A 27,285-nucleotide genomic window follows, 5' to 3' on the forward strand; every position below is an offset into this window, starting at 1 on the left:
ATCTGACTGAATTGCTAAAAATTCTAGCAAACTTGGACAAAAAAACTATGTTTTCATGAAATTTATTTTGCTATATTATTCATAATCCATGAAAATTTACATCACATGTTTTCTCTTCTCCTGCCGTATCAAATTCTCAGCCCAACTTCGTATGCATCATATACTGAAATGGCAAAATTTATGACAAATTTCTTATTCAAAAGTTTGAATTGGGTCTAACATCTAAAACAATAAAGCTAAACCTCTACAATTTTTCTCAAGAGAAGCTAAGGGCATAGTGCCAAAGGAGCTGGCTAATAAGTAGAAGGTGGACTCTTAAAAGAAGAGCATGCTGCTGATTATTTATGTTTGATCAATCAAATGTGACACCTGAGAATGCCACCCCAATGTACATAATGTCTCTTCCCCCATGTTTTGTTTCCTGGGCTCCCCATAAATGATCACTTTTCCAATTCAACATCACATGATGAGGTTTTAGAAACAAACACAAAACTGCAAATGATATTTTTAACTGTTATTAATACAACCACTTCCCTCATAGTCCGAGTAACTCGTGTTTATGTTGCATAAACATTTAGGAAGTGTCTACAGGTGTATCAGGATGTGCTCCCCACTCAGTCCAAGATCCATCATAGACTGCAACATCAGGCTTCCCGAGTCGGTGGAGACCCTGAAAAACATAAAGCATAAGAAGTTTTCCATCAAGGTTTTTTTATTTTATTATTGCCAATATAATGAATTCCCAACAGAAAACAAGGCCTGTAGGCATCCAATCATCTTAATCTATATATCCTCTTGGTTTGTTTCCACTAACTGAATGGAAACAAGACGAAATGATAACCTATATACTCAAATGCCCCAAAGGAAGGGACATCTTTTCCTCTCCTCCACAAGTCTAACAAAAACAAAATGCCAAAGTCCCTTCCAACTACACAAGAAGCAAATATAAGACATTATGAGAGAGAGAGAGAGAGAGAGAGACCAAGGCAAGGATGCATGCAGTTACTCCAGTGCCACATGAAGTTACCACAGGGCTTTCCAAAGAGATGCCTGCATTAGAATTTAGTTTATTAGTATCGTTATATAACAATCCAGCTGAACAAAAGTATGGCCAATTGACCTCTACTCTACCATGGAAACACAAACATAGCATTATTATAACTAATCATAAGCAAACTATAGAAAAAAGCTAGGTGGATATTCAAAGAAAAACATGGCCTTAAGTTATTCTTGGAATCACAAACCATATTAAACTCCATCATTTGATTCACCACTACTCTTAATATTGGATTTCAATGAGATTACCAGTGTAAAAAAAGAAAAAAAGAAAAAGAAAAAAAGAAAAAAGGGATTTCAATGAAACACAACAAACATTTACTAAAATGTAGAATTTCTAATCTTCTAAATAAAAATTTTCCTAGTCACATATCTTTTTGTTATAGATATTGAATTGCAATCTCAAGGCCTAATATGAAATGGAAGAGGTCAAGTACATTGTTGAAACAACTCAAGTGTTCTCTATATTGGTTTGTGTATATACTTGTAGTCATAAGGCAATGACTCTCATGGCTAAAAAAGAACCGTGACTAAGGAATTATCATTGGAGCCTAGATAATTCACCACTTCCAAGACATTTCCAAGAAATTAAGAATACAAAGTGAGTGCCTTAGTATTCAGACCTATAATTTCTAAACTACCTTGGGTAGCAATCATATGGTGGAAAAGGAATGTAAAAATCTTCGGAAGAAGAATTACAACTGAAGGAATACTTCAAGAGACGTGAATGATGGGAAGTGCAAAGACTTGTTGGCCACAAAAATAAAAGCCTTCATAATCATAAACTAGCAAACACAAAAGAAAGATAACATAAGGGATAAACACGTACTAAAATGATGAATTAGATTGCGTATCATTTCGGCTAAGTGTAAAAGAGAGGACATTTTTACCGGACAAATGCATTACTCTTTCTTGGTTAAAAAATAGGGATCTGCTAGCCAGCTTGACTATATGTCCCCATTAGAGCTAGAGGGAATGCACTGGGGGTGCTACCCGCCCTATACGTGCGGGGAGCCCCCCTCCCCCAGCCCCGCCCTAAGTTCCAGACTGTCAGCCCCCACCTCACAGGCGGGCAGATTTTGCCGGCCCACCGTCTGGCCTCAGCCATTCATAACTCCAAACCCCAAATCAAAAACCCATTCATAACTCAAAACCTACAAATCCAAAACCCAAGTCCATATAACCCAAAAAATATACACAAATCCAACCAAAAAAATGCAAAGATCTAAAGAAAAATGCAAGAAAAAAAAAATTCATCCGACCCACAACTGGGTCTTTATACAGAGACCCATGGCCACACCCTGGGTATGGGTGTGATGTGAAGAAGAGGTGGAGAAAAAGAAGAGGAGACGAAGAAGCAGGAGGAGCAGAAGAAGAGGAGGAGAAGAGAAGAGAGAGAAGGAGAAGGGGGGTCGGCTGCTTAAACTTTATGAGGGATATGAGAATTATGGGGTTCTTTCAATATATACCCATGTGGGCAAGTGGGTAGTCCACCCGCTGCCCAACCACTAGGGCTTTAATCTTTACTATTTGCCCGCACTCGCATCCGGGGCAGACGGGTTGCCCGCCTGTCTCCTAGCGGGACAGGTTGATGGGAAGGGCAGAGCGGGTCCAGTTGACCTGCTGCCCACCCCTAGAACACACCATTCAGCATTGTAATGCCCTCCAGGAGAGGAATGGAACAGTGCTTTCAATAGCATTCCTCCAAAGCCACCATCTGGATTTTTCCCACTTTTGGGTGGAACCCTAGAAAATGGAATTACCTTTCTATCAACAAAATAAAACTCTTTGAACTTTTTAAATAAGGTATAATAGTAATCATCAATCTAATCAGATTCCTTTCCACTCCTTGAATACCTCAAAAGAAAACAAAGCAATGTAATAATCTTTTCCCTTCCTGTCCATTAACTATTCATTTTAAATTCCATTTGTTTGCTTTCAATTTTGAATTCCTAAAAACAATGTACGTAGCTGAAATACCCATAATGCTTTGCATGTGGCACTCTACAAGCACAGTCTCAAAGGCATATTCAGATACATTCATGTATGTTTGTGTCTGTTTTCAAGTGTGCGTTTGTGCGTGTGTAATATTTATGTATACAGGCATTCATGCTGTGGTGAGTTTTACATGTGTCTCATGGCTAATCTCACAGTTTTTGTATTTATTCTGCATTTAGTTTACCTATACAGAGTACTAATATTTAAATCGAATTAGTTTTATTTTCTTTTAAGATAAGTAATTTAAACTTTATTAATCACCAAAAAGGGTGCTACCCAAATAGACAGGGAATATGCGGAATTAGTTTTCAAGTCAAGTTCAATCAGGCATTTAACACTTACAATGAGATATAAAAGTGTCACGAGATTAGAAATGACCTAAAAATTTCTTTAAAAAAATATATCCTTACCTTCTTGATCAAATCGTCTCTTCAGCTCATCTGGAGGTAAGAGTGACTGTGAAGCGTCCAACAACTACAAAGAAACACCATGCACGTCCACCAAAATAAAATATCATGGAATAGATGTCAATTTCTTTTGGATCAAGTGAACTAAGCCATACAGGAAAAGGCATAACAACAACTTCATAAAAACCTTATTTTTATGGGTCCAACATGTATCATTCCACACAGTTGATGTTACCCAGTCAGGCTTTATCAAGTAATTTTCTGGAACTCATGAAAAAACATTATGCCAGTTTCCATTAGCCACTGCTAATGTTTTAACAAAATCTGTATTGCCAATCCAGATCCCAATATCTACAATATTGGAATTTGAGGGAAGGGAGAAATCCTAATAAATTCTCTCGTGTAATGGTTGTGTTTGGTTTTTAAAAAATTTCTCAATTACTGCTCTCTGTGGCATGAACTGTTATGTGGAACTACGTAACAGATATATATATATATATATATATATATTTGATAAGTTGTTATACACACACACACACATTACATTCTCGCTTTGTCACTGATTGCATCTCATATTTTAAGCAGAGAGATAAAAATTATAAGTCACACAATCCCTAAAAGTTCATTTTTCAGTTTATTCTTTACATTTATATTCATACAGCATAGCCTTTTCAAATTCCTGAATCACCAACATCGTCTTATTTCCCAAGAATTACAATAAATTCGAGTGAAAGAATCATGTAACATAGCTATTGAAATACTCTTAAAAACTGAGATGATAAAACTAAAAGAAATCTAAAATATCTACTTGATGTCAATAAACATAATGCAGTGAGAACTTTACAACTTATGCCTTTTTTCATCCAAAACAGTGGTCACAAAAAGTTACATGTAAACCAGAAGAGGAACCACTTGACAGTTTGCATAATATGTACTTAAACCTACCTAAATCCAACCCATTGTTTATATTATAAGTCAAGAAATTTATTTAGACTTAAAAGGCAGGAAAATATTGAGAAAGAACCTAAACCATGACAATCATAATTTGTACAACATTTGAAATAAAGCTAAATGCAAATGCAATCTGGAAACAAAAACAATCGGATTCAATGTAACAGTTGGGAAGGCTATGTGTGTTTCTTCACGTCATCACAATACGACAGAAATCATCCAATAACTTGATCTTTCACCTGGGCAAAAGGAATGCACTTGCTGCCAGGTACATGACCACTTCTTATCCCCTTTCGAGGTTCCGCTGCAGCTCCATCAAATCTGCAAGATTAAATCTCCATCAAATCCAATGATGTTGCACTAAAATAGGACTCTAGAAATCATAGAAATTAAATTTCTACCTAAAAATGACTTTCTTAACCACTTAACACAGTGTTCAAGTCTAAAACTGTGACTAACCGCTCCTTTTTCTCTCGATTAGTCACGAGTCTTGCCTTTGCGTTTTAAATCTTGAATCTGTGTTTTAAATTTAGCAGATGATTTCCAAACCGAGCCGAGTATTTAAAAATCCTCGAAATATTTTAAATGTCCAACATTATTTTAAATGGGGTATTTTTAGTATTATTGAACCAAGCCTATTTTTAAAGTAAGCCTCTTTATAAATTTTGGAGCCAAAAATAATACAGTTTTAGCAAATCATTTTATTTAAATGATTTTATTTCTTTATGAATATTATTTAATATTCATTATTTTACTTTATGTTAAAAACTCTATTTATTTAGATGCTTTTATCTCTCTTCTCCCTTGCCTCCACCGCAACCTAGCCCACACCGCTGCCACTGTCGATGACACCACCCCCATCATCGCCTCACGCCAGTGACCCTCCACCTCCGATCATCCCTCCGCCCTCTCTTCCCCTTTGCCTCTCACCCCATAGCTCTCTCTCTCCCTTCGCCCCCGGCTTCTCTCCACGGCACAAAGCCACATGCCGCCACCGTGAGCAGCCCCATGGGCACGCAGTCGAGCTTTGCCGCAACCACCTCTCCTCTCCCTCGGCTTCTCCCTCACCCCGTGGATCTCTCTCTCCCTCTCTTTCGTTCTCTTCTCTGCCACCCTCTAGATTAGGGCTCCGTCGCCACCATCCACAGTGCGGCACCATGTGTCACAAGCAACCCCTCTACCTCCCTCTCACTTTTCCCCATGCCGAGCAACCCACATCTAGCCCCAATGCCTCCGGCAGCCCCTCTCTCTCTCTTCCTCTCTCTATAGCCACCCACCACCGCCGTAGCTCTGCCTAGATCTCAGCCCAACTAGGGATGAGCCTCCACCATACCTGAATCACGAAGCTCTTCCACGCAACCTCCACCTTCCTTCCCCTCTCCCGTAAGCCAACCTCTCTCTGGCTCTCTCTCACCACCGTCCATGGCCAAGCGGCCATCCCACAAACCTTCCCTCGGTAATTTATTATATTTGTGAAGCTTATTTGATGTTGTGGAATGTACTGTGTGGTGCATTGTGAATTGTGAAATATGTTTTGTGAACTGTGGACTATGAATGTGAAGTGATGGGATTAATATGAAGTTTGTGGTGTGGTTGTGAATGTGAAGTGATGGGATTAAATATGAAGTTTGTGGTGTGGTTGTGATTGTGAAGTGGAGTAGTTGAAGCGATGGGCATTATTGTGTAGTTGTGATGTAGTTGGTGAGATGGCAGCATGTTATGAAGTGTTGGGATTAAATGCGAAGCTGTGATGTGAAGTTGTGATGTGGTTGTGCTTTGTGAAGTGTTGGGGCATTTGTGTAGTTGTGGTGTGTTCTGTGGTTGTGGATTGGAAATGTGAAGTTGGTGTTGTGGTTATGCGTCGTATGAAGTGACAGGATTAGATATGGATCACTGTGCAATTTGGAAGGTGGTTGTGAACTATGGGACGTGGTGGGATGTTGTGTAGTGGGCATGTGGTTGTATGTTGTGTATGTCGTGTGAAGCGTCAGGATAAGCTATGTAGTTGGACAGGTTATATGAAGTGTTATGTTGGTTGGGTTTGAGTTGGATGTTAGTATCGGTGTGTATGAAGCTTGTTTACACAATCAGACATTTTAGTGGACTATATGTTGATCTTAGGTGATAAAAAGGGTAAGGTACATGTGTAAATTGGTTAGACATATGTGCAGGGCAAATTTACCATATATAATGGATAGATGTCCTAAGCATGAGTACATGATGTTTAAGCCTCAGAGTTGACTTAAAATTGCGTATTATGCTTGGTTTGAGTTATGATGAAGTGTTGATTAGATTATGCATGAATGGAGGAAAAGATGTATGTGTTGACTAGGATTGAGATGTATAACTTGGTTGGTTCAAGTTATGCATCAAAATGGATAGCTTGGTAGGAAGAGTGCGATGAAGGTGATAGTATGTCTTAACCTTTAAAGTGAATCAATGAGGTTCACTTTAAAGGATAAGAACTGAAAGCATAGAGGATGGACTTGGATAATAGACTATGTCTAAGTGAAGGAAGTGTAAGTAAATGGTAGTATTATGTAAGTTTTAAGTTTAAGTTACATATGCACTTGAAAAGGAAATAATGTTAAGGTTATGTATACATGTAGGTTGCCATCTGATTCGCACATAAATGGACTGCATGAAATGAAAATAGTATGGAATCCAGGTAAGTATTATGTTCATACTCTTATAGAGTTTTCTAAGTGATATGAAATGAAATGAAAATGAAAAGCTTTTATGAAAAATGTTCTTTTATGAAATGAAAGAGAATGAAAAGATGTTTTATGAAAGTATGCTAAGTATTAATGTATAAAAGTATATGTATGTAAAGGCCTTCTTTGGCAACCCCCATTTATGCACCCAAAATAATAGTTGTATGCATGTGAATGAATGTTATATGTAGTAGTTATTGTCTTTATTTTCCATGAAATGAAATGTTGAGGTTTATGTTTGATACTAAGAAATGATGTTCAAATAAGGCTATGAAATGAAGTTTGAATGATGCTATGAAATGATGTTTAAAGGATACTATGAAATGATGTTTATGTTTATGCTAATGCTTTTAAATGAAGTTTATGAAATGAAACGAATTGATGAATGAAAAGAAATGAAAAGGAAAGGACTGAAAGGAATGAATAAAAAGAAAGGAAAGGAAATGACTAAATGTTTTAATGTAAGAAAATACGTAACAGCCATGACTGAATGAATGAATAAATGATGGTACCAATGGACTGGGCAGATTGCAATGCCGGGTAAGTAGTACTAGTAGTGCTGCCCCCTGACTGAAAGAGATTCTCAACCTATAGCCAAGGGTGGAATCCGGGTCCAAAAGACCGCTAACCTCAACACATGGGGCATAACAATGTGTACCGGCCAGAGGAAAAATGAAAAGAGTTAATTGAATGTTATGAATGATTTAGTTTCTTTATGAATGAATGAACAAGGTGTGAGAAATGTTTTATGAGAAATGAATTTTTTTTTAAAGAAAAGCCCACCTTGTAATGTTTTCAAAGAAAGTGAATGTTTTATGTAAAATATATAGATGAATGTTAAATGCATGAATGAAAACCTATGTTAGTATACTTTTACAGTATTAATTAACGTTTACTGAGTATTCGACTCATTTTTTTTTATGTATGTCCCTCCCCCTCTCAGGAACAAAATGAGTAAGAAGTGTCAGAACCGACATGGCCCAAGGGAAGAGCGACAGAAGCCTAAGCTTGTTTTTACGTAATGTATGAAAGTAAATTTTTGTAAAAGGACTTTTTAATTTAATTTAATGATTTCTACTATGAACTCTCTTTTAATATACAAAGCATGTTTTAATTTTAAACATATAATCTTTTATACCCTGAAAAGGAAAGAGAAAAAGTTTTGAAAGGTTCAATAATTCCCGTCTCATTTTCTAAAACCATTTATCAAAATCCCACCAAGAGGACGGGCGTTACAAAACCATCATTGGCCAAGCACGGGGAAAAACAGTGTAGACTAAAGAAATATCGGGCCTGCAAGTTGAACATTCAATCATATCTGGATGCAGCTCCGTGAAGCAACTAGAATCAACTGAACTCCAGTCTCATCAGGGAGTTGTGTTTTACTATCAGCTACAAGCTTCATATCGGGCAAAGTGCTTGTACTGGAAATTATATTGAGACTTACTCTATTTACCACCATATACTTCGGGAATGCCTCTTGAAACATTTTTCAAAGATAACAAGAGTCAATTTCTTTTGATAAGTAACAAGAGACAGGTTTCTTCCCACAAATCAGTCAAATAGGCAACATGTTTCTTCACTTTTTTTTTTTTTTTTTGTTTAGAAGAGGGGTCGATAAATGTCATAAACTTCATCGTAAATGTGAAATACCTAAGTTATATAGGGAAAAAAAAAAAAAAGGCAAACGAAACAGATGGATCCAAGCTTCAATTCTATTTTGTTTGTATAGTTTATGACCTATAATAATGCAATACTTTGCCGAGCTACCAAAACTGGCCCACCAAACATCTTCATGAAACATTGCAAAGATATGAACACCATCCAAGGCGCGCATGGGAACCCTTAATGTGATACAACTTATTTTCACATACATTGACTTAGTCAACATTTATAATCGCATTTGGCTTACAGATCTTGGGCATGCTTGAATCACTTGGAAATTTAATTGCACTATTTTGTTTGTTATATAACTTGGTATATTTGGCATAGCCAAGAGGTTCTTATCAACTTCTTACCAACCCTACTGTCATTTTATTGTTTAAGATATGAGAACTTACTCCAAAGAAAGTACAATGATAATGATAAGAAATTCATAAGAAAAAGGAAAGGAATAAATAAACTAATTGAACTGAGAACATTTGAGAAAAGGAAAAAAAAAAAAACTAGTGTATAAGCTGATTCCACAACCATCAGCCTATAAGGGCTGTTTTCAAATACAAAGATAGACATCATTTATTTATGTTTTTATTTATTTTGAGAATTTATTGACGAATGCAGATTTTGTATTTGTCTTGTAACAACTTAAGCAAAGTCCAAACTGTAGAATTTCAATTGGATCCCCTTGGAATTATTACAAACTGTAAGAATTGTTTTCTTGCTAGGCAATGTTCGATCTCATTCACCACCTTCTCATACTCAATCCAGAGTATTACACTCTCCCCTTAAAATCCTTAACATCCTCGCTAAGCCATTCTATTGAAGGTGACACGGCTTGAGTCGCACATTCCTGATAAATATTGGCTTCGATATAATTTGTAACGAATAAAGCTGGCTTATACTCCAAAACCACCAGACAAAGTTACAATTGGAGTACTTTAATATCATTATAAACTGATAAGAATCTCAACCTCTCAACTAGTGTGGGATCCCATTTACCACCCTTTCATACTAAATTCAGGGTGTTACAAGTCTCTTCTACTCACTTCATCTTTGAAGGCACATGAATTGCTTAAAAGAAATCCAACTAGATCTAGAACTAGTTTTTGGAACACATTTAAGGTTGCTACTTATAGGCTGACCTTTTTCATAATGCAGAGCTTTTTTCAGTTGCTTATTAGTTGATGCTGAAAACAACGACAAAATGTTTATACAAATTATTGCACATGATAAAGAAGAAATACAGGATTAGTATTAGCTACCTGGCCTTTGATCGGGCATCTATGTGTTGGTGAGTTCTTTCCTCAGCATTCTTTCTAACCTGAAAAATACACAAAAAGTAGAGTTAGGGGATGTTTGGAAACAATTTCCATCTAATCCCATCTCATCTCATCTCATTTCCTTTCCAAACATCATTCAAACACAAACACTTTCAAATTAATCATTGCAACTTTCCCAAATTTCTAAACAATAAACAATAAACAATTCAACTTTTTCAAATCTCAAAACAAAAATTATATTCTAACAATATTTTAACTTTATAATATTTTTTATTCAACTTTTTCTTTCTCTCTTTTCCCAAAACCCAATAAATACTTAACTCAAACTATATCACTACTATTCACAAACCATTTTACTACAAAATTCTCATCTCATCTCATTTCCCAAGTATCCCCTAGAATCTGTATATATTAGAACCTATACATTTGTTTTCTTCCCTGTCTTGATGACAGGTAGACTTGTGAAGTAACTATTTTCCGGGGCACTTCTCATCGGTAATAATTCTTTCCTTTCATTTCTCTCATCCTGGATTTCAGGCGCATCTTGCCGGAATTCTCTTTCTATGCCATTATTTATTTTCTTTCTGTCATATTTCTGATGCTTCTTGTCAGAAAAACTCTTTGTTCTTTTGGTTAGTTTTCTCTATTTATTTTTTTGATAAGTATGAAAAGATTTTATTAATCCACGTAATTAGGCAAGACTCGAGTACACATGGAGTATACAAAAAAAGCCTAATTACAGGCTAAGTGCTGTGAAAAGCAACAAAAAGTCATTAAAAGATGTTCCATTCAATACAATAGATGAAGCCCAAAGTAACAAGGTATGATAAAAAAAAGTCCCTAAACCCTTCTGGTGTGCGCTCCTTGTCCTCGAAACAATGACTATTTCTCTCATTCCATGTGCACCACATTAGGCATAGATGCACCATCTTCCAAATAGCTGCGATCTGCCTGTTGCTCCGGATTCCTCTCCACATTCGCAAAGAAGAAGAAGGTGATCTGCTGATTCACTGTCATGTTTGCACATGAAGCACCAATTTGTTAAGTAAAGGCCGCCGTCTTCTCAGCTTGTCAATAGTCAATATTTTCCCGAGAGATCCTAGCCAACCAAAGAAAGCCACTTTGAGGGGAGCATTACTCCTCCATATGCACTTCCAAGGGAATGCAATGGAGGAGTGGGTCGATAATACCTTAGAGTAGGATCAGACTAAGAAGTTATTGTTCCCTGTAGATGTCCAAAGCAATCGATCCTCTCCATCTGCATAGAAGTTCAGCATGTATAACGCGCTGTAGAAATCAGCAATATCTCCAATTTCCCAATCCTGTGCCGCTCTAATAAATATCATTGACCATTGAGGGGAGTCAAAGAAGATGGCCATATTATCAGCAACTGAGGCGTCCTTATCGAACGCAATTCTGAAAAGGGAGGGAAAAGCGGTCTTCAATGCAACATCGCCACACTAAGTGTTGTGCCAAAATCTTACTTGTGTGCCCCTACCCACACCAAACCTGCAATTAGCAAGTCTTCCCAACCATTACGAATAAATTTCCACACATCCATGCCGTATGCCCCTCTTACTTCATTAGAGCACCAACCTCCCCAAATGCTCCCATATTTAATGTTGATAATTTTCCTCTAGAGGGCATCTCTTTACCTATGATACCACCATAACCATTTTCCTAGGAGAGCCTTATTGAATGTTCTCAATTTACGAACCCCCAATCTGCCATTGGACAAAAGTGTGCATACCTTATCCCACTTGATCAAATGGAATTTTTTCACATCCTCAAAACTGCCTCATAGGAAATCACGAAAAATCTTCTCCAGTCTATACACCACACCTGCAGGCAAAGGAAATAAAGATAGAAAGTATGTGGCTTTGATAGTGTGCTCTTAATTAATGTGATTCGGCTGCCTTTGGACAAGTAAAGTCTCTTCCAGCTCGCTAGTTTACGCTCGATCTTCTCACCAATCCCATCCCACATTGTCTTGGATTTATGAGGGGGCCCCCAGAGGGAGTCCAAGATACTTCATTGGCAAGGATAACACCTTGCAGCCAAAATGGCAGCCAAGTCGCTTAAGTTATTAACCGAGCCAACTGGAACTATTTCAGATTTTGATAGATTCACCTTGAGACCAGAGAGAACTTCAAAGTAGAGCACGAGGGCTCTCAGGGAGCAAATCTGATTGGGATCCGGCTCACAAAAAATCAAAGTGTCGTCAGCGAAAAGTAGATGAGAGGAATAAACTACTATGTGAGGAGCTACCTACAGAGAACCCCGGAAACCCCTATTTGCCATCCCTTTCAACATTCTACTCAGAACATTCATTACTAAAATGAACATTCAATACATGATCAAAAGTTTTCTCCATATCCAATTTGCATAAGATACCTGGAATGCCAGCTATGACTCTACTCTCCAAGCATTCATTAGCAATGAGGACCGAGTCTAGTATTTGCCTTCCTTTTGCAAAGGCATTTCGGGACTTCAAGATGATCTTCCCCGTGACTGCGCTCAACCACTAGGCTAGCACTTTGGAGATGATTTTGTAAACCCCGCTCACCAAACTTATGGGACGAAAATCTTGCACCTCCACCGACCTTGCCATTTTCGGAATAAGGGTGATAAATGAAGCATTGAGGATTTTCTCAAATTTTATTAATGAGTGAAATTCGAGAAAGACCTTCAGGATGTCCTCCTTGACAATGTCCCAACTAGCCTGGAAGAAAGCCATTGTGAAACCATCTGGACCCGGGGCCTTGTCTTTTTCCATCCCCTTTAACACTTTAAGCACCTCCTCCTCTTCAAACACTCTCTCCAACCAAGCTGCACTTAGTGGTCATAATAGTGGACAATGTGATCCTTTATAGTTACTTTGTCTGAAAGAACCCTCCCTTCCGAATGAAGGACCTCGATGGCATTGGTTCTTCGATGGGAATTAGGTACTTGATGAAAAAACTTTGTGCTCTTATCTCCTTCCTTCAACCAAAGGACCCGAGATTTTTGCCTCCAGGATATCTCCTCCATGAGTGTATTTTTTCCAGCTTAGCTACTACAACCATTTTCCTTGCTTCTCATCATCCGAGAGGTCCTAGTCACCTCTTTTTCCTCGAAACACTGTAGTTTATGAAATATATTATTCCTTTGGTCATTTATGTTAAAAAAAACTTTCGTATTCCATTTTCGTCAGTCATTTTTCAAGGCTTTTAATTTCACGGCTAAAACAAAACTAGGAGTACCCGAGATCTGATGAGGACCACCACGATCTAATCTTATCCGTAAACCCATCTAGCTTCAACCACATATTCTCGAATTTAAAGTATCTCCGCTCCTCATAGAGACCCCTGCAATCCAATAAGAGAGGGAAGTGGTCCGAGCAGAGCCTAGGGAGGCATTTTTGGCATAGGTTGGGGAAGTGTGCCTCCCAGGAAGGAGAGACAATGAATCTGTCCAGCCTAGACCATGCCCTCCCATTAGACCAAGTGTAGTCGCCCCTAGGTAGGTCAATCAAATCCAATTTGAAAACTTAAGCTGAAAAGTCAGCCATAGTTGACCCCGAGCTAGAAGCCCCCGACCTTTCACTTGAAAACCGAGTGATGTTGAAATCACCTGCGATGCACCACGGGCCATCCCACTAGCTACACAAACCAGCGATCTCATCCCAAAGAAACTTTCTATTGTTGTCATCGTTAGGCCCATAAACTCCTATAAATCCCCACCCAAAACCATCATCCAAACTTGTGAAAGAACAAGCTACTTCAAACTCTCCAATGAACTCCACCAAATCAACTACTCTCTTGTCCCACATCACTATGATGCCCCCTGAAGCGCCCTTTGAAGCAAGGCTAGTCCATCCCGCATAAAGACAATTCCATAAACTATTTATTACCTTCCTATCAACATACTTCAACTTAGTCTCCTGCAAACAAATAATGTCTGCCTTCCAATCCCTTATTAAGTTCTTCACTCTAAGGAGTTTGTTCGAGTTATTCAAACCCCGAACATTCCATGAAACGATCTTGGGCTTCATGGGACTCCTAGGTTCTCCCTATCATTATGCCTCCCCCTACTAGCACTTCCTTCCCTTGCATCATAATTTATGGAACAAGATAGCCTCTTAAGCTCCCTTTCTTTTTTTGAGGCAGATCTAGCTATGAGGGGGTGTCCTGCTTCAATGGCCGTAAGTAGTGCTTTAAATTGATCCTCAAATCCTTTGCAGGAGATCCCTATGCAGTGCCGGATTTCATCAACCTTCCTCAATTGATGCCACTATTGGATGAGGGTCCTGGGTCTTGGAGGGAGCCTCCAGAGGTTGTGAGAGTTGGGGTCCAACGGGGGCTTCAACATGAGACAGCCCAGGTGAGGCCTCTACCTCATCGCAGTTGTTTAACTCCCTCCAAGGTCGAGAGGTAGTCCAAGTTACGTACTGTGGGGTCACCAGAGGACGACGGCCCACTCTGTGTCAACGAAAAGCTTCCAGTGGCCTGAGAACAGGCATCAGCTTCATTTTGAGCCAACCCTATGAGCGTCGTCGTTGCCGCTGTGTCCTTTAGGTGGGCTCTGTTAGGGCTGGTAGGGTCGTTGGGGGTCGGTGAAGTTCTCTGTGATGCCGGCGGGGCAGCTGGTGTGGTGGACGGCGGGTTTGGGGCTCTCGAGCCGAAGGTGGATGAGACTCAAGCCCGAGATGAATCCTTAGCCTGCCACACCGTGTTGGTGGGCCTAAAAGACTCTCCAATCTTATCGGTCCCAGCCCGCCTGGCCCTTCCACATTCATTAATAGGCCCCTTTCTGTTCAAGCCCAGTCCAGCAGGCTCGCCACAGCCCCTATCTAAAGTCCCCACAGCCCTTACCAAATTCACTGCGGGCTCTCCCTTCTTCACAAGTTCTTCATTCTGCACAGGCCCACTGCCCATGCCTATAACTGCTTGTAAGCCCAAGTCCACTTTCCTCATCAATGCAATGATCTCCTCAGATATACCTAACAAATGGCCTCTGATAGCCCACAAAGCCCCTTCTAAATCCCCCATCGTTGTACCAGCGACAAAGGCTCCCCTACCACCCATGTCAGAGGTAGGCCTGCTGTTGTGATTTCCTTCACTGCCAAGCCGTGTACCCTTTACCTGAGCACTATCGGCCACCACAGCGGAGTCATTCCCTACCAGCAACCTCAGAACCAAGGCGAAGGTGGCGCCATTGGAGGGTGGAAACCTCTCTGCCTCCATGTCCCTAGCTGTATCCCTTCCCTTTCAGAAGCCGGCAACTTTTCCGAGGTGGTAAGAAAATTCTTCCAGCCACTGTCCTTCGAACCTTCAGGGACAATCACCTCTCCTCTCCTCTTGACATTTCCGACCTTTGCCAAGTGTAAGAAACAACCCCTAGAGTTAACATGTCGTTGAATGGTGAGAACTCCATTCCCGATCCTCATTCTCTATTTATTATCAGAGAGTTGAGAAAGATGAGCAGCATTATGGGTGCAAAGCATAAAATGCACATTAGATGCAGGATAAAAAGTGCATTCACCTCTTTAATTAAAATTTTAACAATGTCAACTAGTAAAAACTGATATTCTAGGTACGACTTTCAGAAAAGAAAATGAGGCATGCATCTTAATTTTAATGCTATAACAGCATGGACTAAAATCTTAACCTGCTCAAGGGTCCAGACAAGATGGGGCTGAAATTTTGTCTGAAATGTTGTTGGACCAACCTGCAGAAGAATAATGCATGTCATTGAGATGACTAGAACCAAGATTGTGCGAGTAAAATCCAAAACAGTGTCATAGATAAAGAAAAGTGTAGAGAAGCAAAGAATTTGTTTTCTAAATAGAAAATTATCATTCTGGCGAGCACATAGTACAATAAATTAATAAAATATGTTAATTGCAGCAAAGAATATTAAAACTTCATTAAGGCAAGGACAATTGTTTCCCGGAAAAACTTTCTCCTGTTGCAACCACAATACTAAATTTACTTTTTTTTTTTTGATAAGTAACAATACTAAATTTACTTTTATACAAAATTATGTAAATTGCCTCAAGAGATATGCCACAAAACTAAACAAACACTATATTTTCCATTTCCGGGTAAGATGTAAAATATAAAGAATTTCCCATGATCTGCCATTACAGATGAGTTCTGCTGAAAGTAAACACAAGAAAGAGACCTTCAGCTCTTCAGCATGACCAGATCAAAAGAATACAAAGCGGCATTCAATGGCAACAAAATTTGTCCCATCTTCCAGCCGCTTCCAGCTGCTTATTATTTTAAAGTCCTAACCTTTCTACTTGCTCTGGTTTTGGTGATCAAATACTAAGTTCTTTTCCAAAAGCAAATCCCACTTGACGAAAAATTTATCACCACCAGTTCGAGCTCAGTTTTCAAGAGCATGAACTTGAGAAACTACTAGATATATGAAGTCACTTCTTACAACCCAATGTTATTATGAAACCCAAGGACATGTATAGAATTTTTTTTGCAATATTTAGTATTAAAAGAATTTATATGGAAAAAAAAAAAAAGATTTGCAGGAAATAAAATAAGCATGATTAATATAAATCTAAAACAATATGCAATTTAATATTTAGTTACAACCCCATCAAAGATAAGAAGGAAAATCTGAAACTAGTTGAATGATTTGAACTTACCACCTGTCCCTGATATACTTTCTCTATTGCCTCACTGGCAGCACTAGCTTTCAAAATAGCATCACTAGAAGCACTAGATTCAACATCATAGCCCGATGCACGCCATCTTGGCAGGCCTCCATCTAAAACCCAAACTCTGTCATGCCCAAATACTCGGAACATCCTTATAATTTGAATAACAGAGAAAATATATTAGTCTATGATTAGTAACCACGACATGAAACATGATTCCGGTGAATTTGAACAGTTATTGTCAACACCACAACTCACCACCAGACACGAGCTGAACTAAAAATCCCCTTTCCATCATAAACAACCAATTCATCTTTGTTCTCAATGCCCAGAGCCGAAACAGCAGCGGCAAAGGCATCCTCAGACGGCAACATGTGTGGCAACTGATACAAGTCATCAATTCCATATTATAACTTCCACAGGGGAGACTGAAATGCATACAAGTTAATAGAAAAGGTGATGTATAAATGGCACTATGGCAGACCCCAGCAAGAAAACTATCAGAGTTGAGTACCCTTTTTTTTTTTTTTGATAAGTATTAAGAGATTTATTAATGCAAGTAGATAAGCATAGCCCAAGTACACAGGAAGTATACAAGCGGAAACACCAAAATACAAGCTATGAACTAGGAACTAGCAAAGTCTAAAAAAGGAACATTTAAAGAATCCCCATTCAGTACAAGAGTTTTCGCCAAAAAGCAAAGAGTGTGAAAGAAAAACTCTCTAAATTCTCCCAATGTGCGTTCTCTGTCATCAAAACAGCGTCCATTCCTTTCTATCCATAAACACCACATTAGGCATAGAGGAATCATCTTCCAAATATCAGCAATGTGATGGCTGCCCGTAGATCCTTTCCAACAAGCCAATAGATCCACCACTCTCTTGGGCATCACCCAAGCTATACCCAATCTGCTGAAAATCTCATCCCAAAGAGTCTTTGCCACCTCACAATGCAGAAACAAATGATCAACCGACTCCCCATCTTTCTTGCACAAATAACACCAGTCCAGGCATATTATACTGCACTTCCTCAAATTATCCATTGTCAGAATCTTCCCGAGTGACACCAACCGGCAGAAAAAAGCAACTTTAGTCAGTACCTTGGATCTTCAAATACACTTCCAAGAGAATTGGTTAACACAATGGCACGTCAGCACTTTATAATAAGAGCTAACAAAAAAAAATTGAATTTCCAGCATGTTGCCACAACATTCTGTCCTCTCCTCCCTGCACCATTTTTATGGAGATCCAAGGTACTGACTCAGATAATTCAAGGGGAAATTCTGTCCTCGAAATTCTGTCCTCTCCTCGAATTATCCGTTTCCTGCAAGTGCACCTCGGATAATTCAAGGGGAAATTCTTCCAGTCCGATGGCCCTAGAAATTGTTTGTGGTAGAAATAACAATGTATGGTGTGCTACACCATACACAATGGTTTCTCATAAACACTAAGGAAGAAGACAAAAGAATCTTGTCACTTTCCCTTCTCTAGACCACATTGCACCCCCAGTCAATAGTTTCTCTCTGTCTACTTTGCCTCCCGATACTCATTCCCCCTAAATTTCCTTGACTCTCCCGAAATCCATTACAATACTGCACACAAGCATTCTTTTTTTTTTTTCCTCATCCTTGGACTTTCAAGTAGGAAATTTTTAGCAAATTTTCCTTGGACTATCCCGAGTCCCAAAATCCATTTCCTCTAGTTTTTCTCTCTAGAAAATCATTATCATTACCCTGAATTGACCACATCCTTTTCTCTTTCTTTTGTTCTCTCTATTTGGCTATTGTGAAAATGGTTATATTGGAGAAAATTTTGGTTCAAGCTACTGATTGTGCAGTATATATACAAATTTATAGACTCACACACATGCACATACATAACAATTGTTTAGTGGTTCAAAATATGCTATGAGCGAAAATGGTCTGAAAGTGAAGCTAGCGAAGTCCGAAATGGTCCCCGTGGGTTTTGTGTGCAATATTCGAAGTTTAGTGAGTATATTGGGTTGCAAGAAATCTTCTTTACCCATGAAATATCTTGGGGGCTGCTAGTAAGGCGAAGGCTATTGGGAAGGTGTGATAGAGAATATTGAGTGAAGCTTGGTAGGTTGAAACGAACCTACTCGTCAAAAGGGGGCAAAATTACATTAATCAATAGCACTCTCTCTAAACTTCCTACGTAATTTATATCATAATTTCCCTTACCTACTGCTGTGAGTACTAAGAAGATTTTTGGTGCTTTCTTGTGGGAAGGATTTGGGGATGAGGTCAAGTTCCACCTTGTTTGTTGGGATATGGTTCGCTTCCCAATTTCTGGTCAAGGGTTGGGGCTATGTACATTGTGGATATTTAACAGGGCTTTCCTTCGGAAGTGGTTATGGCGGTATCATTAGGAGGGGGAGGCATTGTAGAGGGCTGTTATTGACTTCAAGTATTGGAACGCTTTGGAGGTTGGTGTTCTAATGAAGTTAGAGGCGCACATGTATAAGGTTGTGTAAAATATTAGAAATGGTTGGGGGGCTTTGCTAGACTTTTCATATTTGTGGTAGGTGAGGGCTCCAAGGTCAAGTTTCGGCATGATAGTTGGCATGGAGAAAGTGCTCTTAAGATTGTGTGCCCTGCACTTTATTAGACTATGTGTGATCAGGAGGCTTCAGTGATAGAACTTATGGATAGTTCTAGTGGCTCATTACAGTGGAATGCATGTTTTTTCAGAGCGGCTCAGGATTGAGAAATAGGTGCTATCATTGAATTTTTTTTTTTTTCTCTTATTGTATGCTACGAGCAGTGATAGTGTTGAGGCGAATAGGATGCTCTCAACTCATTCTGGGGATAGGAAATTCACGGTTCCGTCCTCATACAAGGCTTTGACGTGTTATAACCACAACACTTTTCCTTGGATGTACATTTGGAGTTGTAAGGTGCCTCTCAAAGTTGGTTTCTTTTGTTGGATTGCTTCCCTTGGAAAAATACTAACCATGGATAAATTGAAAAAGTAGGTCTTATTGTTTTCTCTTTTTTTTTTTTATATAGGGGGTGGGGGGTTTGAACCTGGTTCTCCCATTAGGAGACCAGACTTTATGCCATATGTTGTTTCCGTTGTTGGCAGAAGAGTCTGTGATCGGTGCTAAATGTGTAAAAAAGTATTGAAATTGTGGATCATCTATTACTACATTATGAGATGGCCAGGGTCCTATGGGATGACATTTTGAGTAGGACCAAAATTGCATAGATAATGCCCAAAAGGGTAGTGAATTTTCTTGCTAGTTGGAGAGGTCTTCAAGGTAACCTCCAAATTGCTGCAGCGTGGAAAATGATTCTCCTATGTCTTATGTGGTGCACTTGGCTAGGGAGGAATAGTCGGAGTATTGAAGATCGGGAGCACTCTTTGGATGAACTTAGAAGATTATTCTTCAATGCCTTATTTTTATGGGCTAATGTTATTGATTTCAATGGGGCTAGTTTTCATGAATTTCTTGTATCCACTTCAAGTTCCTAGCTTGTAACTAGGTGTTCTCTTTTGTATACTTCCAGTGTACTAGGGCTACATCTATTTACTTGATTCAATAAAGTTTTATTTTACCTATAAAAAGTAACCAAGGCCTAAATTATATTTTACAAATATTTTGTTATATTTTAAATAAAAATATAAGCTTTACTTTAATCAGGTAAACGCTTGTGCTTTGAGCCTTGCGCCTAGGCTTTAGGCAGCATTTGCACTAAAGTGTAGTTAGCGCTGTCACCAACACTGAATACTGCAGCAAACCTAATTCCTTCTTTTAAAAGCCTTTTCCTTTAAGGAATTCTCACAAAGGCCTTTTATAGAGACTTCCTATTATGAAAGCTGTATTAAGAGCAACTCAGTGACTAGATGTCTAGAAACGCTAATCATAAAAATAGATAAATCAATAAGAAATACAGAAACCACAACCTCTATGGATGACTAATATACTCAAAGAACACCCTACAATCCTTTTTTCTTTTCTTTTTTTTTTGGGGGGGGGGGGGGGGGGGGGGGGAGTTCAGTGGAACTTTATTCGAAACATATGTGCTAATACAGCACATAAACCAACATGCTCAGCACACAAGGAACATAAAAAATAAATATTCTGGGAAAAGTCAATAATATTATTTTCCCATTGGCATACATACTATACTGCCTGAGCACAAATGGGTAAAGAGGGAATTCTCATATAAGAAAAAGGTGGCAACAAGATTTCTAACTATCATGCATATATAATTCATGAAAGTTTGTCAACAGAAAAGCACATATTGTCTATATACATATACATATATGCATATGTGTGTTTGAAAGTGCAAGCATATGTACGTTTTTTATAGGTGTATATGCAAGTATTGAAATCAGAGAAGCTATCTCACATTTGTAGTTCGGTCTGCTATTCCATCTACATCGAAGAAAAGGGCACCAGGAATGTGAGCAACCTGTTGGAGTGGGATTAATTCAGGGAAATGGATCAGAACTGAGGACAAACTCCAACATAAAAGGAATAGGGAGTATATCCTGATGATACCATATAGCAATGTTTATTCGGATAATGGTTATGAAAATCCTTAAAAAGAAAATATAGAGTGCTTTCAAACACCAATACAATGAGTACCTGATACTCTTGAATTGGATTCCTCTGCTCATCTGGCATGTACCACGATGCATCCAACACCTGAATAAAGACATGCATAAAAATTACGATCTTTTAGGATCTTGAGGGTGTAAGTGTAGCACTTGTCTTATATGTAGCAAAAAAAGTAATACTTGGCTTGTTTCAAGGGCTGATGTGCTGTGGTTGATGTGCTATAAATGCAGAACTTATTGTTTGCAGAAAGTTTTAGTGCCTAAAGCTAAAAATATTTGAAAGGTTTTAGAGCCCATATCTGTTTGAGATAGCTAATACAGGCTTTGCACTTGGAGCCTTCCTTTTTTTCCTTTTTTTTTTTTTTTTGCACATTAATATTTTAGAAGCGAAATAACAATTAACTCAACAAAAGTTTTAGTAAAGTATTTGCAGTATATATAAGTAGGATATGAGAAATATCATACGAATATGCATTGGGAACATAACAAATTATTAACTAGAATTATCTCCCTATCTAAAAAGTTGACTCCTTTATAGTAATTAAGGGTATTCTATATGAGCTATCCAACCTGACAGAAAAGTCACTTCAGTTGAGCTATAATTACCCACCTTCCCCCCACCCTTTGCACACGCGCGCACACACGCACACACAGAGGGACAGGCTATGGGTCAATGTTGGTGAATGTGTCATGTGCACTTAAGTGCAAAGCCCAAATGCTTCATAGAGCCTAGATGCAATGCTCAAGCACAACACTCAATGTGTTGCGAAATGCACATTTTAAAAATATAATGTGTAATAACAAAATACTTATAAAATACAAATAAAAAAATGTTTTTGAAAGCAAGATGGTGATATAGTAGTGTATAACTCAATTTGTAATAGTATGCAACATCACAATCAAATGATCAACCAATTAAAAAACTGCAAGTGATCTCATTACTTATCAAGAATTTCCCAACCAAAAAATAAAAAAGTAATAGATCAGACATATCAAGCTATAACCCAATCAGAGTTTCTGGATTTATTTGAATTCAATAATTTACCATCTCAAATTCACAAGTCGTCTTATGAACATTACAATTTGAAAATCTTCTTGAACCAACTTCTACAGTAATGGACATTTAAAAATGTAATGGTGGTGACGAAATCAAGACAAGCGTTTAGCATCTTCTAGGGACTTCAAGAAGAAAACTCAGACTTCCAGAAGATGGTAACCTCTACCCTGTTAAAAACTAAGCTCTAACTAGTTCATTTGTACCTACCATAATATTATAAGTGATCTGGCAGGGAAAGGAGTTGAAACTATATCAATGGATGCTTGTATTCATTTGTTGATCTGACAACAATCAATGGAAATCTTTTCAATTAGCTCAATTCTGATTGAGAGAAAAAATAGCTCCTTCAAGGTATTCACATAAACATATCATGCAGTTGATCAGACCAAGTACTTGGTTTGGAGGCAATGCCAATAAAATGAATTTTGATGGGTACCTATGTCCTATTATTAGTGTATACTTTTAAATTTTATTTATTAAGTGATAAAAAGATGAGCTTATTAATGAAAGAGAGAGATTTGTATACAAGCACACAAACATTAATGTTAGTGCGGATGCATAGTTACATACAAATAGATATGAAAAGGTGTATTATGTTTTTTTATATCATAATTATTTCATTGGCACCGGGTATCCAGGAAAACCATCCCAACTAATTCGGGGTGCACAGGCCCTCGGCAAAGATTACTTGCAAGTGCACATCGAATAATTTAATGGGAAGTTCCCTTAGTTTGATGGCCCCAAGAATATCTATTCAGATTTTCAAACCCAGTGCATACGATTTATACAGCTTGCTCCAGGACCACTAAACCACCCCTTGGGGTTATATATACGTGTATATATATATATATATATATATAGTTATATAAAAGACCAAGCAAAAGATATTTCCACCCGAATAGAATACTATACTCAAGAAAAACAAGCAGATACCTTGAGATCAGGCTCCTTGAGATTAGCATGGAGCCAATCAGCGGAAACAACAGGCTCATTTGCAGATAATGTTCGAGTTGAAAAATTAGCTCTTCTGCCAACCATTGAGGAAGCCATAACGAAAGGAATCCGAAGTGGCGTTTTATACGCTGTATGGGTGGGATTAGCTTGAAAGTGAAATGATCTCTTCTGCAAGTAATATAAAGACCATTTCAATTCATATTACGATACGATATTACCCGAAAGGGCATAATAAGAGTGGAGGGATACCTTCAGTTCATTAAGACCATTTTAAGACACAAACGCAAAGTTTTCCATCACACTAATAAACACATAATAGTCAAACAATTACATGATAAAAATCTCTTGAAAATTTTCCAAATTTGGTTTAGACCTTCAAAATACATCAAAAACATATAAAAACAGATCATACGCTATAGAATTTGCAGTGATATCACTTCATAATTCTCGTAGAAATAAGCATTAAATGCCTCTATGCGTCTTAAAAAAATCACTAATCGTCGATGCCTCTTTATTGCAAAAAGTCTGTACATAAGATACATCGGCAAAGTTTCACAAATAAGTCCATACCCGATGCTTCAAACATAACGATAACCATTAGAAAAAAATAATAAACAAACACAAAGTCCAAAACAGTTTCTTTCCATTCTGCAATGCCACTAAGTTGATGCACATAATGAAGAATAGGGGCCCGATACAAAACGAAGAAAAACTGTGAAATTCACAAATTTCCACATTACTTTCTAGAAGCATATTCATCGGTAAAGCGCTGATATATGGAAAAACGAACGTCCCAAAATGAGAGCCACCACAAAAATTCGAAATTCAATAAGAAAATTACAAAATATATACACCGACCAACGAAGAAAAACGCCCACAAGGCCAAAACCAATCAAAACAGCATTAAATCAAAATATAGACAAATACAATCACAGGTTCTCTTATCAGTAAAAATTCAAGAATTCGAACAAATAAACGAAACCCACAAATGTTTTAAAATTTAACACACACCCAGATTAGTATTTCTAAGAAAAAATTGGGACATACGGTGAAGTAAGAAGTCAAAAGTCGGGCTTGTGAGTGACAGAGTAGGATGAGTGAATCAGGCAATGACCTAAACGAGTCCTCGTTAGAATAGCTGATGCCATTACTCAGAGACCATAAGAGTTGATGTCAGGCTATTGGGGGTTTATGGGGATTAGATATATGTGAAATGAAGCCAAAGTACTTATACTGCCGCTTGAGCTAGATGAATAGTGGGGGTCTGCAGAGTCCAGAGTCCAGAGCCTCGGCCCTCTACCGCTGCCGCACTTCTTTTTTATTCCTCGGCATGTAAAGTATTTATAGATGAGAAATTCTATTTGTAATTCCTATTTGAAGATTGTATGTGTAAATTTTTTATTAAATGAGAAAAAAATCATTTTAAGAGGGATATTTTTATACTTTTAAAATATTTTAAAGATAAAATTGCTTAGGATTGGATTGTAATCTCTAAATAGGGACTGTACATAGCATTGCTCTTTATAGATAAACTAACGGATACAAGATACAAGTTTGGTAGGATGAGTCTCCTATAATTTTTTCAAAGCCAACACACATTACAACACAAAAGTAGAAAAACAAAATGGGTGATCGGAGCCAAAAAAATTTATTTCAAATAATGTTTTTTTTCTTTATCTTAGAGCACTCTCATTAGATTAGTCAAAATTAAAGGATATTTTTTATGAATATAAGAAAAATTTAACTTTTGGATATTCCATTCACAAAAATCTTTATATTGAAATAGTTATTTTTTCATTATATAACAATAAAATAATATAAGATGAATTTGATTTTGATTATTCACATCAAATCTCCATATTAGATTATACATTTATTCATTATATAGTAATGAATAACTAATAATTTCAAAAATATTTAATTTTTTTAATTATTAATTTATTTTATTTTATCATATTTTACTATTCTACCTATTATATATTAATTAATAATCATATTCTTATTAAATTAAAATATCACTAACTCAAATTAATATATCAATGGTGATAAAATATGTGATAGAAAGAAAGGAAGAGAGAAATAATTAATAAAATATGTATTTGATGTATGTATAGTAACCTTCAAATTTAGAAAAACTTTTAAAAGTCATTATAGCTAAATTAATATTTAGAATTTAGCTAATCCATTGTGAGCAAATTTTGCTCTCTAATAACTAAATATTCAATGAATTTAACTTTTAGCTAATCCAATAAGAGTGCTCTTATCTATCGAATAAAATTAGTTTTCTATCAGCCTATTTGGATTGCTATATATCAATCACATCTTGTATCATTTTATTTTTTTTAATATTATTCAAATATAAATATTTTTTAATTTTTAATTTTTAACATTTTTATCTAATTATTATAATTTTCTCAAATTTTTAAATTAAACACACAAAAAATTAAATTCTTTTCAAATTTCAAAACAAAAATTATATTCTAACAATATTTTAATTTTCTAATATTTTTATTTAATTTTTTTCTCTCATTTCTCAAAATTTAATAAAATATCTTAATTCAAATCATTTCATTATTATTCACATATTTCTCATTTCATCACATCTTATTTTAATATTCGAGACCTAATTCTTCTTTGAAATATGATAAAGGGAGGCTGTGATTTAAATAATAAGATTTAAAATAAGAAATAGGCTTTTTATTTTTTAATTTCTTAATTTTTATTAAATATTAAAATAATTGTTTTTTTCCCCTTCCTCCACCGCACCCCCTTCCCCCTCCCTCCCTTCTCTTATCCCTTTTCCCACGTCGCAAACCAGCGTCCTTGTACTCAACAAATACTCGACGCCGTTCATCCAAGTTAGCCCCAGCAAACAGCAGACGTCATCGCCGCCGCTCAAATTCCTCGCCAGCAGGTACGCATCGTTTTTTTTCCACCATTTCTCCTATCACATATAAAAATACACGTCAGATGGCCCACTAGTTCAATATATATTCATGTACTTGTACACAGAAAAAGATATAACAGAAAAATAAAGAGTAAAAGAACTTGTCATCCTCTTCATTTGTGATTCTCCTTCTTTGAACTTTCCTTCCTTGTTTCGATTTCTTCAATTGCTAAGTATGGAAATTCAGGTTTTATCATCTCCCTTCCTACTCTCAGCGCTTTTTCTTTACAATTTCTTCCATTTTCTTAACAACCAAACAAAAAACAAGTTATAAATTCATTATTTTCTTAACAACTAAACACAAAGAGAGATATGTCGGTTTCCTTTCATTTTTTCACCAACCAAACAAAGTGAAAGAGAGGCTTGCCGATAGAGGGCTATTAGTGACGTCATCTGTGCTATCTGTGACTGGCGATCTGTTTGGGTGGCTCCAAGAAAGGAAAGGGCGAGGGGATTGGGGCATGGAGAAGTGAAAGAAGAAAAGAAAAAAAAATTTAACTGTCCCGTCAGTTAGTGAAATCTCTTTATGTCTTTAATATTTTTCTTATTTAAATTCCACTCAATTATAGAAACTTTTCAATCTTATAACTTGAGCATTTAATAATTTGTGATAAGTTTTTTCGTCCAACTCCGATCAGATTTTGCAACGACGTGCAAGTTACAATGATATCTATAGATTAATTAGAAATATACACGTGAGTGCCATATAAGATAACTCATTAAAAGCATTATAATCTAAATAAAATCGATTTTAAATAAATTCCAAAACTATTAAAAACCTCTAACCAATTTTAAAAATAACAAACAATTGAAAACAAATTAAAGATTTTGACTTAAAAATTCAATAGACATGTCATGTTGTATAAATGGATAGATCAAATCAATTGATATGAATAAATTAGTAGATTTTCCTTTTGTTTTACAACCATACACATGTAGAGATTTTTCATTGGATGCAAGCCTGACTCAAAATAATAATAAATAATAAAATAGAAAAGATTACTTACAAATGAAAACT

At 37.1% G+C, this 27,285-nt stretch overlaps 1 protein-coding gene across 2 annotated transcripts; it reads right to left on the reverse strand.

Annotated features, from left to right (window-relative positions):
* Positions 1 to 315: 315 nt before the first annotated feature.
* LOC121234687 (thiosulfate/3-mercaptopyruvate sulfurtransferase 1, mitochondrial-like) lies at positions 316 to 24,620 on the reverse strand. 2 transcript variants are annotated; one of them, XM_041130739.1, is made up of 12 exons: positions 24,368 to 24,620; positions 23,300 to 23,488; positions 21,338 to 21,397; positions 21,099 to 21,161; positions 16,982 to 17,106; positions 16,712 to 16,874; positions 15,715 to 15,774; positions 10,048 to 10,106; positions 4,652 to 4,733; positions 3,465 to 3,528; positions 983 to 1,050; positions 316 to 670 (listed from the first exon to the last, which is right to left on the reverse strand). In XM_041130739.1, exons 2-12 carry the CDS (start codon positions 23,414 to 23,416, stop codon positions 575 to 577), a joined length of 957 nt encoding a protein of 318 aa, XP_040986673.1. In that variant the 5' UTR covers positions 23,417 to 23,488; positions 24,368 to 24,620; the 3' UTR covers positions 316 to 574. The 2 variants fall into 2 exon arrangements, with proteins under 2 accessions (XP_040986673.1, XP_040986674.1); XM_041130740.1 differs by having other exon boundaries at positions 24,435 to 24,619.
* Between the last annotated feature and the right edge of the window lie 2,665 nt (positions 24,621 to 27,285).

This window comes from Juglans microcarpa x Juglans regia, chromosome 6D (assembly GCF_004785595.1).
Source record: "Juglans microcarpa x Juglans regia isolate MS1-56 chromosome 6D, Jm3101_v1.0, whole genome shotgun sequence".
Classification (NCBI taxonomy): domain Eukaryota; kingdom Viridiplantae; phylum Streptophyta; class Magnoliopsida; order Fagales; family Juglandaceae; genus Juglans; species Juglans microcarpa x Juglans regia.

Coding starts and splice junctions, on each gene's coding strand:
- LOC121234687 (XM_041130739.1), bottom strand. CDS start 23,416: ATGGCTTCCTCAATGGTTGGCAGAAGAGCTAATTTTTCAACTCGAACA. Junction 10,107..15,714: donor TTGTCTGGACCCTTGAGCAG/GTTAAGATTTTA, acceptor TGTATTTTTCAG/GTTAGAAAGAATGCTGAGGA. Junction 4,734..10,047: donor GATGCCCGATCAAAGGCCAG/GTAGCTAATACT, acceptor TTAATCTTGCAG/ATTTGATGGAGCTGCAGCGG.